Here is a 10,553-nt window from a genome sequence, read left to right as displayed (position 1 = left end):
TCAAATATATAACTTTACTAAAATTCAGATCTGAAATTTTGTCCAACCTAGCCAACACCGAATTTGGAATTAAAATATATTAAGTTTCCTCTTTACTGCACAAATGAACAATAAAACACCTTTAACCTGCTCGAAGAGGGAACCAAACGTTCTAGGTCCGAAACAGCACTCTGAATCGCAGACCCTCTCTTTTCCGCCGGGTAGTAGTACTTATAGTATAGGTCTCGATGATGTCCTAATGACCTTAGTAGACTCGGAAGCATATGTATGTATGTATGAGCTTCTGGAATTGATATTCCTGAATTGTAATTAATTTGCTTGGCTATAGGGTATATTTCTAAATACATGTGCGCCTTAGTTTGGGTTTGTCAATTATACTGATTGCTTCAGATACATATCTGAGAGCTAAGTTGTATTATGTCAGACATACATATGAAAATGTTTGGATTTTTCATTAAATAACTGTAAATGAAGTGATGAATTGTGTTTATTAAGGCATGTATATATTTTATTTTATACTCCCGCAACATGTCACAGCAGAGAGTACAAATGTTTTATGCACCGAAAGGTTGTTTTTATCTTCTACAACGAGTTACATATAGAATTATATATAACTGGTTTTTCAATAGAGACGCTACAAAAGTAGACCGATAAGGAAAACAAACGACGCCATATTTTCCCCCACTCTTTTGACATTTATCTTCCGTTTGTTACAAATCAGCAAATGAGCGTCTTGTAGAAAAATTTGAATCCACAGGCACAGTACAAGATGTCCCCGTGCCAGTTAGACAAAGAAATTCCCATAGTGTCGAGAATATTGCTGCCGCTAGCGCATCAATTGAGGAAGACCCAAATCAGTCTTTCACACATCGTTCTTAACCGCTGGGCACCTCTGTGACGTCGTTGTGGCGAATTTTGCGAAAAGATCAAATACAAGATCAAATTGACGCAAGAACTGAGGCCGCTTGACCACCAGAATCGTCGTATGTTCGCGAATTAGACTGAGCAACAACTGGAAAATGTCCGGGTTTCCATCGAAAAATCATCTTCAACGATAAGGCTCATTTCTGGCTGAATGGCTTCGTCAACAAGCAAAATATGCGTTATTGGTCGGGCAGCAATCCACACGTACTCCATGAGTCACCATTGAATCCCGACAAAAACAGGGTTTGGTGCGGTTTATGGGCCGGCGGCGTCATTGGGCCGTACTTTTAACTGATGATCAAGACCGGCACGTTAATTTGAATGGGAATTGTTACCGCTCAATGATAACCGAATATTTTTGGCCCAAATTGGCTGATATGAACTTGTACAAAATGTGGTTCTAATAGGTCGGCGCCACAAGCGAATGTCACAAACGAACTTTGGTGAACGTGTTATCTCACGGAATGGCCCAGTTAGTTAGCCGCCTCGGTCGTGCGATTTGACGCCGTTAAACGAATTTCTGTTGGGTTACGCTTGATCTATGGTCTATGCCAAAAAGCTTGAGACGATTAATTAACGTCAACCGAATATCGAATGTGAAGTTGCAGCAGTATCGGCCGATTTATGCTTGCAATCCATCGAAAATGAATGAATAAATGGTCAGGATGACGAGACAATTTGAATTGCGACTACTGTCTGTTTGTTCCTTTGTCTACTTGAACGATTTCAAATTTTGTGTGTGAGGTTAATCAAACATACCTATTATGCATACACTGCGAAAATGGGCGAAATCCGATGAGAACTACGCCTAGCTTCTAAATTAAAAACTTGTAAATTTCATTTGGTGATTTTCCACCGAAGATATCGCTCAATCAATGTGGTTTGGTATTGAAATTCGGCTTGAATATTTTTCTTATAGGATCCTTGCAAGTTGCAAGAGTACAAAATGTTCGGAAATACACGAACATAGCGCTTCCTTACTTGCCGATTATAGCATTTTTTATTATTTTGAGGTCGTTAATTATGAAATAATTACGATTATCTATGTAATAAAATCAACTAATCAAAATCACTGCAATCGTCAATATCAAATAACCTATTAACAGGTATAACTTTTTACACATAATCGTTGAGTCCTTCCTGGTGCCTCAAGCACTAAAATCTCCAGTAAAATGAGTGAAACAGTTTTTAGTTGCAACATTTATGTCTTGAGGTTATTTTCTAAAGCATTTTTCTATTACAATGTCAAATATATAATCGTTGCACATATCAATCTCCGGGCGATAACTATAATTACTGTAACTCTTTCGCCAAAAGCACGTCTAAATATATAATGATATGCACCTTAACTATGTATGGTGAGCCTGCTTTAATATACTCGTGTAAATGTGACATTTTCCGAACGATTGAATTGAGTTTGGATTATAAGGAAAAATCAAATCCAGCCATAAATCACTGCTCATTGAATCAACGCGCCAAAATGGTAACCCTTACATCGGTTATGTGAAAATAGTCAATAAACAAAAGTTACAGATCTTTTCATTATCTGCAATATTGGCATATAACTCTTTTCTATACTCGTGGATTTGTCGAAAATAGAGTTAAACCGTTTTTAATCCTCGAAGATTCAGCTACGCCCTGGCTTTCCCTTTACCGTCTTCAGATCGCCCGTAAACTATTATTTCTTTAATATTTGTTAATTTATTTTTCGTTTTCCATGGCTTTCAATCTGCTATGAATTTCGTACTTTTCATCTTTTCGAAGGCTTTTGTACTATAATAAATTCCGAAACGAAATATTCATAAATGTTTAAATATCGGCATGAAATATAATGCACCCTGTTTACCCTATTTACCTGCCAATCATTACTCATCAGATCCAGCAGGTTCAACAACAATACATTACTAAATTCAATGCATTAGTATGCCTGAATGGCAGCCTTTATGCTAGCGGGGCACACAATATCAATGTTATTGACCACACCAAATATTAGTTACTAATCACTAAAGCATAACTATTCATTTGGAAATCTAATCCTAATATATGTATGTGTGCTTAACGCTCCTCTAATTATAATTACATACTTATATGTTGATAGGAAAGGGCAGTGAAAAGTCTTTCTTATTGGCAACAAGCTCTCCAAATCAAGCAAAAGTTAGTCTACCGTGTACCGTTGCAGTCGAAATGTCAGCAGCAGCAATAAGGGTGAGCGTCTTGCATACACGCCAACAACAACATAAACGCGCCACAGCATACACGCTCATTAAGGATATGAAATGGATATTGTTGGCGCTAAAAGTTTTGGCTGTAGTGCCATTCTTCCAGGTTGTACAGCCGTACAAGATTGCATTGCCGAAAAAGCAGAGCTTCGCGTCACTTTATCCTACGCTCCTGCGTCTTTTCTGCTTTATTGGCACATTGCTGTACTTGTTTATGATCTTCTCGCCCTTCGCCAAAATCAGCATTTTCATCTACGGTGAAATGGATAATGCGACCATAGCGCTGGAACTGCTGCTCGGTCCACTGAGCAGCGTTATTATTTTGTGGAAGAGCGCGCAAAAGTCAAAGAATTTCGTCATAATCATCAATCTGCTGCTCGGCGTGGACAAAGAGCTGCAACGGCATGCACACGCGCCGAGAGCTTTGGAAAATAAATGCGCGCATTTGGAGCGCTACATGTGGTTGCCGCTGTTCCATGTCGTCGCGATATGTCTTCTGCAAGGGCTGCATATGCGTAAATGCACGTCGTCCATCTACTGTGTGAGCATGTACTTCTTCTACATGGTACTTCACGCCATTATTATCAGTTATGTGATATGGGTGGCGACTTTGTTGCATTTGCTGGCAGTGCGCTTTAGGTACTTGAACGACTTCATCAAAATATATACGACGCGGCAGGGCGCGCGCCTAAAGCGCACGGTTGACATGACATCGGCGCCGGAGACCTTCACAGCCGATATGCTGCTCATCTATCGCGAGTATAATAATTTGCTGGCGATTCACAAGAAGCTCAACGATCTCGTGCACATCACGCTGCTGGTTTTCATAGCTTACTTCTCCTACTCCAGCACTTTGTCGATGTATCAAGTCTACCGGACTTTAACGAAACTGGAGGATATGAATGTCAGAGGAATACTTTGGTGCCTCATCTATCTTTGTGTCCATGTGCCAATCGTCGCATTGCTGATGCGTCGCAGTGACGTGGCAACGAAGGAGGTGATTGAGTGAACATTATTAGTTCGTTGAATTCTTACTTAAATACTTAAGTTTCTAGGCAAACGGAATCTCGCGCGTAGTGGCGCGCATCTACGGCAGGGGCACAGCGCAACAGCGTCTGGTAGAATGATCTCAGTTTATATTTAAGAAGCAAATTTCACATTAATTTTTTCTTTTCGCTGCAGATCGATAAGTTTCTTACCTTCAGCATTAAACAGGATGTCCAATTCACTGCCTTTGATTTCTTTCCAATCAACATGTCAACGCTTTTCAACGTAAGTATGTACCGTTTGGTTTCGGTTATTTGAGTAATTGTGTCCGCTTTCAGATATGCTCAACCATAATTGCTTACGTGGTTATTCTAATACAGTTCAAACAATTAAATGAAACGACAGCTGAGGCCTCAGCTTAAGTAATTATTGATAAAGCTACATAATTTGTGAAATATTATCGATTAAATAAAAGCAAGCTAAGTTCCGATGGAACTGTACAATAATTCTCCCGTAAATTTTCTTTGGTACACTGATTATAGCGACCCTCCAACTTTTCGGTACCATTCTGATAGTACGATTTGTTCTATGCTTCAAAATAGGCCTCAGTTTCGGCGAACACCTCTTCATTCGACGAAAATTTCTTTCCAGCGAGCATCCTTTTGAGATTTAAGAACAGGAAACAGTTAGTGGGGGCCAAATCTGGAGAATACGGTGTATGTGGAAGCAATTCGAAGCCCAACTCATCGATTTTGGCCATGGTTTCCCCCAACTTGGGACACGGTGAGTGGTCTTGGTGAAAAATCTTCCTCTTTTTTTTTTAAATGCCGGCGTTTTTTGGCGATTTCGTTTTTCAAACGGTTCAGCAACACTATGTAGTAGTCGCTGTTGATGGTCCTTTCTTTTTCAAGGTAAAAATTAATCTATGCGCATCCCAAAACACAGACGCCATACTTCCATGAAGTAATACTTAGCCCAGAGGAATCACCATATTTTATATAAAAACTTCGAGTAAGAGCGACTTCGAGTTACAGAAGGAAATTTCTATGAAATTTGATTTCCATTGCCAATTCAAGGGTTCGTGTTATGGAAATTCAACTGTATTTGTACACAACTACCAAAATATCAATTATTATTATTTGTTTGCCTAAGAGTAAGAAAGCAATTGCTTAAACGATACCTTTTGTTCCCACATTTCTTGTTGTTAAATATACTTTTAGGCGTAAACGCACTATCGCAGTGCCAATCTCTCTTTATGGCGTTTATATCAATATCTTCAAATAAATAGATACGAGAAACATATAGCTTCGTTTATTTATTCATTTCTAAACAAAAAAGCTTGCCCGAAAGGGGAAAAGACAAGTAAAGTCATTTGAGCAATTAGTATTTAGTCGCTACAGAACAAGCACAACCTCAAGTGAATTCAGTTCAACCTCAAAGTGTGATAAATAACACATCGATTATGGCCCGTACCGGAACAGTAAGGCAACAGCCAACTATAAGCAGCGGAACGCAACGCCGATATCCACAGCAAAGGCTCACCACTGCCTACAGCACATTTGCGGAGATCAAGTGGATTGTATACACACTGACCGCCATCGGCCTATTGCCATTTTACACCATAGACAACGATTATAAAATCAGCCCCACACACCGCAAGCGTCTCATCACGACCTTCTACACGACAGGCTTGCGTGCATTGTGCATCCTGCTGCCCATCGCTAGTATATACCTGATATTTTCACCCATCGGCGGATGCAATTTCCACATTTTCGGCAGTGTGGACAGTGTGAATGTCGCTTTGCACGTATTGCTAACAATTTCCTGCTTCCTCACCATCACGTTGGGTTGCGCGTGGAAATCGCACGACTTTCAGCAGATTGTCAACAAGTTACTGCTGATCGATCAGCAACTCCAAGCCCGCACGAGCCTCGCGCCACCTATACATAACGATTGCGCCTTTTATAGACGCTATTTGGTGCAACTGTGCATCTTGATAGTGCTGGCAATTCAGGTTATCTTATTCAGTAAAAATATTTCCACATCGAGTCTTTTCTCGATTTCGTTCTATGTGATAGAGAACACCATCAGTAATTTATTTGTAATTTTCATAGCGCTTCTTTGCCATCTACTGGCAATGCGGTTTCGGTATCTCAACGCATACGCAAAGTCATTCGCTAATGAAGAGAAGCAGCAGCTCTCGCGTTGTAGCAGGTCTTTAGATCCATCAATTTTCTATGTGATTCTACCAGAAGAACGGCATTATTCAGCACCAGCAGAAAATCCCTTTATCAACGCCAGCTCCTTTATATATCGCATGCATTACGATCTGCTCAGAATGTACAAACTGCTCAACGACTATGTTGGCCCTGCTCTGTTGATGTACTTCGTATATATAATCTATGTGATATCGGCGATTATATATTTTATGGCTAAAAGGAAGAGTTTAGACAGGTTCATTTTGTGGCACACTAGCTCACTGTATTTGCACATTAGTATCATAGCGCTAGTCTCATGCTGCTGCAGCACGCTGACCAAGGAAGTAAGTTATGTTTCAAAATAGTTCTTCTTTTGTGAGTCAAGAGCAAAAATATTGTTTCTTATGCACAATTTTTAGGCCCATCAAATGTCGGCAATCATTTCTAGTATTTATGGACGTAATGAAAAGTGCCGGAAAATTGTAAGTACTGAATTTTAGCAGCCTTATTTAATTGATTTTTTTTATTGTTAATTTTTATGTTAATATTTTTTTATTTTATTTTTTATTTTTAGTTTTTTTATTTTATTTCTTAATTTATTTTTTGTAGGTTATTTTGTTTTATTTATTTTTTCTTATTTTATGTAATTTTTTAATTAATTAAATTTGTTTATTGGACCTTATTTAATTTTATTCAGTTTTTTTATTTTTTTTTGTATTTTTTTTTTTGTTATTTTATGTATTTTAATTTTTTCTGGACTTACTGGATTTATATTTTATTATTATTTACTTTTTTTAAATATTATTTTATTTTTAATTTTTTTATTTTATTTCTCAATTAATTTTTTTTATAGTTTAATTTGTTTTATTTATTTTTTCTTATTTTATGTAATTTATTAATTAATTTTTTAATGTACTTTATTTAATTTTGTTTTTATTTTTATTATTATTTTTTTGTATTATTTTATTTAGTTTTATATTTTTTAATTTACCTAATTTTTATTTTATTACTATATTATTTAACTTTTTTTAATTGTTTTATTTCGCTTTTTATTCTATTTTATTTCTTTATTTTTTCTTATTTGATATTTGTTTTTTTATTTATTTTTTCTTAATTTATATAATTTTTTAATTAATTCATTTATTTTTATTGGACCTTACTTAATATTATGTAGTTTTTATCATTATTATTACTTTTAGATTATTTTATTTTATTACTATTTAAGTTTTATATTATTTTATTTCATTTTAATTTAATTTTATTTTTGTTTTATGATATATTCTAAAATAATTTTTCTTTTTTTATTGGACTTTATTTAATTTTATTTGGTTTTATTTTATGGAATTTTAAATTTTTTATTAATTTATTGGTCTTTCTTTTGGTTTTATTTTGTTATTATTTAGTTTTATTAATTTTGTTTTTGTTTATATTATATTATTTTATTTTATTTTTTGTTTTATTTTTTTTTTATGTTGTATTGTTTTCAAATAATTTGTGGTATCTGTAACAATATTTAATGTTTGATGAACTCTGTTTTGCAGACGGATAAATTTTTAACCACAAATCTTAAGTTGGATATACAATTTACCGCCTGCAAACTATTTTCAATTGACAACTCCACACTTTTTAGGGTGAGATCAGACAATGCAGATTATAACAATATAAATATTTTATTTTTCTACAATAGTTGTCTTGCTCAGTTGTAACGTATCTTACTATTTTGAGACAGTTCAAGCATTTAGAAGACAAGTCGCGGCAATAAACAAATATTGATGGCATGCAAGACGATTAATACCAATAGAGTGTAATCAGTTTTTGAATTGTAAAATAAAAAAACTTCTTTCAATAAAAAATTATACTATTATTCAAAATACCGCCTAACAGTTATTTCCTATTGGCAATATGCCTATGTTAACTTTATCCGAAATTATCTATGAAAAGTTTTCCACTACTTCCTAATTATCTCACGCCGATTAACTGATAATCTGTGTTTATGCTTTTGTAGCAGTTTATTGCACTCCATTTAAGCTGTAATTTGGAAGTGATTTCACCACTGACCCCATCGATAAGCAAGTCGCAAGTCTTATCGCTCTGTAAGCATGAAAAAATTAAAATATTGCCATTAAAAATCAATAAAATATAAATTTTTTGTTCACAATTGATAACACAGACATTTATATTCTGCTCAGAGGAGACAATAACGATTTATTTGTTGTAAATATTACATTTAATTAAGGAACTGTCGTACTATAAGCGCTTAAGGCAACCAATTTGACAACGCCCACGCCGAGAAATACACATACATATATATGTCATTACTTACAGGCAAGTAAATTTGTGTGTTGTTGACCAAGGCACCGTGTAAAGCTATGTGTAATATGCGCATAATATTCACCACTACTTGGTTTTCTTGAGTATCTAAATTTAGCACTTGAGAATGCCAGTGAAGCACATATTACATATTATGCATCCCTGCAGGAAATCGCATCATATCGTGTCTGAGGGTTTCTTTTTTTATCAGGTGAGGTAAAACACAATATAACTCTTACGATAATAAGCACTTAAGAAGGTTGCAAACTTGCAAAGAACCCCGAGAGCTTTCAATGGGCGGTGCTCATCAACATATGTGGTGCCCTAAGGTCCACTCCAACAATGGCACTCAACTCCATCTTGCACATAGTGCCAGTAGACATCGTCGGAAGGTCTATGCCTGCGAAATAACAAGTATCTGAACAATCGGATATCCGCACACACTTTGACTTCATACCGGAGCACTTGAGTTATGGAGTCGCCAAACCGAACTCTAGCGACTCCTTCTTTACGCATATACCGACAAGGGAGGATGTAGAAAGAAGCCATTGGAGGAGAGGGGCAGGGAACTTGATTACGGATGGGTGAAAGCTTAGAGGAAGTTTGGTGGAGGGATTTACTGTCAAGAGCTCTCTATCAACTCTAGCTTCAGACTTCCTGCATATTTCAGTGACTACCAAGGCGAATATGTACCCATGAAGGTAGCAGTAGATCTCCAGCTGCGGAGTGCATCCTCCTTTAAAGAAGTGACCATTCACTCAGATAGCAGAGCGGCGATACTAGCCCTGGACTTCATGGTTGGTCAAAGAGTGCTTAACCTCGCTATCAATAGCATTGATTGTCTTTGTGATAAGACTGGTATGGGTGCCAGACCATAGCGGAATCGCTATTGCAAATAACCGCAGTCTGTAGAATGGGAGCAGGTCGGCGCTCCCTCATCTTCTTGTGTGCTGTGCTTGACGGAAGCTTTGCGCAAGATCGATCGCAATAGATCTAGCTTTCGTTGTTTTCCGTTGAGTTTTTCCTACAGGGCACCCCTATAAGCACTGCGGTTAGACAATTTTCCTTAATTAAATTATGGCAGTCACGACGAACTCAATTATAATTAAACCATAATTTTCACTGTCTTAATGTTTCTATATGCTTTTGTACTCACTTGATTACAAGCATTCATTTATATATTTATGATTATAGTGGAATTCATAAAAGGCGCATTCCTTCCTATTTGGGATTTATGTGAGAATATGCAGCAATGGAATGCCTGACATATTGGATCACAACCTTATCAGTTTGAAGAAAAAACGTCACTCGTGTTTTTAAGCGTAGTATCTCTCTCTCTCTCTCTCTTGTAGTAGCTCAGTGAGATACTGCAAAATTTATGCAGAGAATTTGAGCGCACAACTGTGAATTCAAGCGCTATAGTGCGTTAAAAAACGAACGATTTCTGAAGAGCCGAAACAAAAATATTGAAAATTTGTTTGGTTCTGAAATTTTCTTTGAAATAAGTTTTTAAAATAGTTTTGAAATACTACCTCTTTAATATTCTAAGTTATCATTGTCAAATCTATCAGATTTTACCCAAAAAGAGATCATATACTTAAGTTGTGAGTCTAGCAGCTCCCGCTCTGAGAGCTTTTACGAGAAAAGTTCAAAAACATAGCTATTACGCTGTTCACTTGATAAGTTTTCAAGTGCGTTCTAAGGAGGTTAAGTGTTACCGCCGTTGTCTCCCTATTCACACCAAGCACTGCTCTAATTCTTTTGAAGTTAATTGTCATGGACGTGCTTAAGCAGCAAATTGTGCGTGACCTTATGCCATCAATTAATAAAATCGTTGGTAGTGCTGACACAGCAATAACGCCTTTAAGAAGTGCCGCCGCCACTGATTAAGGTCGGTCCCTTTTGCGCGCTCTTG

At 36.5% G+C, this 10,553-nt stretch overlaps 2 protein-coding genes across 2 annotated transcripts; both read left to right on the top strand.

Annotated features, from left to right (window-relative positions):
- Positions 1 to 3,108: 3,108 nt before the first annotated feature.
- On the top strand, positions 3,109 to 4,636 carry LOC126752827 (gustatory and pheromone receptor 32a-like). Its single transcript, XM_050463820.1, has 4 exons — positions 3,109 to 4,140; positions 4,199 to 4,261; positions 4,326 to 4,415; positions 4,469 to 4,636. Exons 1-4 carry the CDS (start codon positions 3,109 to 3,111, stop codon positions 4,550 to 4,552), a joined length of 1,269 nt encoding a protein of 422 aa, XP_050319777.1. The 3' UTR covers positions 4,553 to 4,636.
- Positions 4,637 to 5,592: 956 nt separating this feature from the next.
- On the top strand, positions 5,593 to 10,528 carry LOC126752824 (gustatory and pheromone receptor 32a-like). The gene is made up of 3 exons (XM_050463814.1): positions 5,593 to 6,672; positions 6,748 to 6,810; positions 10,406 to 10,528. The coding sequence occupies exons 1-3, from the start codon at positions 5,593 to 5,595 to the stop codon at positions 10,526 to 10,528; spliced, it is 1,266 nt and encodes a 421-aa protein (XP_050319771.1).
- The last annotated feature ends 25 nt before the right edge of the window (positions 10,529 to 10,553 follow it).

The sequence above is a fragment of the Bactrocera neohumeralis genome, chromosome 3 (assembly GCF_024586455.1).
Source record: "Bactrocera neohumeralis isolate Rockhampton chromosome 3, APGP_CSIRO_Bneo_wtdbg2-racon-allhic-juicebox.fasta_v2, whole genome shotgun sequence".
NCBI lineage: Eukaryota > Metazoa > Arthropoda > Insecta > Diptera > Tephritidae > Bactrocera > Bactrocera neohumeralis.
This window is presented reverse-complemented; position numbering and strand designations above follow the sequence as displayed.

Coding starts and splice junctions, on each gene's coding strand:
- LOC126752827 (XM_050463820.1), top strand. CDS start 3,109: ATGTCAGCAGCAGCAATAAGGGTGAGCGTCTTGCATACACGCCAACAA. Junction 4,141..4,198: donor GTGACGTGGCAACGAAGGAG/GTGATTGAGTGA, acceptor TTAAGTTTCTAG/GCAAACGGAATCTCGCGCGT. Junction 4,262..4,325: donor GCACAGCGCAACAGCGTCTG/GTAGAATGATCT, acceptor TTTTCGCTGCAG/ATCGATAAGTTTCTTACCTT.
- LOC126752824 (XM_050463814.1), top strand. CDS start 5,593: ATGGCCCGTACCGGAACAGTAAGGCAACAGCCAACTATAAGCAGCGGA. Junction 6,673..6,747: donor GCAGCACGCTGACCAAGGAA/GTAAGTTATGTT, acceptor CACAATTTTTAG/GCCCATCAAATGTCGGCAAT. Junction 6,811..10,405: donor ATGAAAAGTGCCGGAAAATT/GTAAGTACTGAA, acceptor ATTCTTTTGAAG/TTAATTGTCATGGACGTGCT.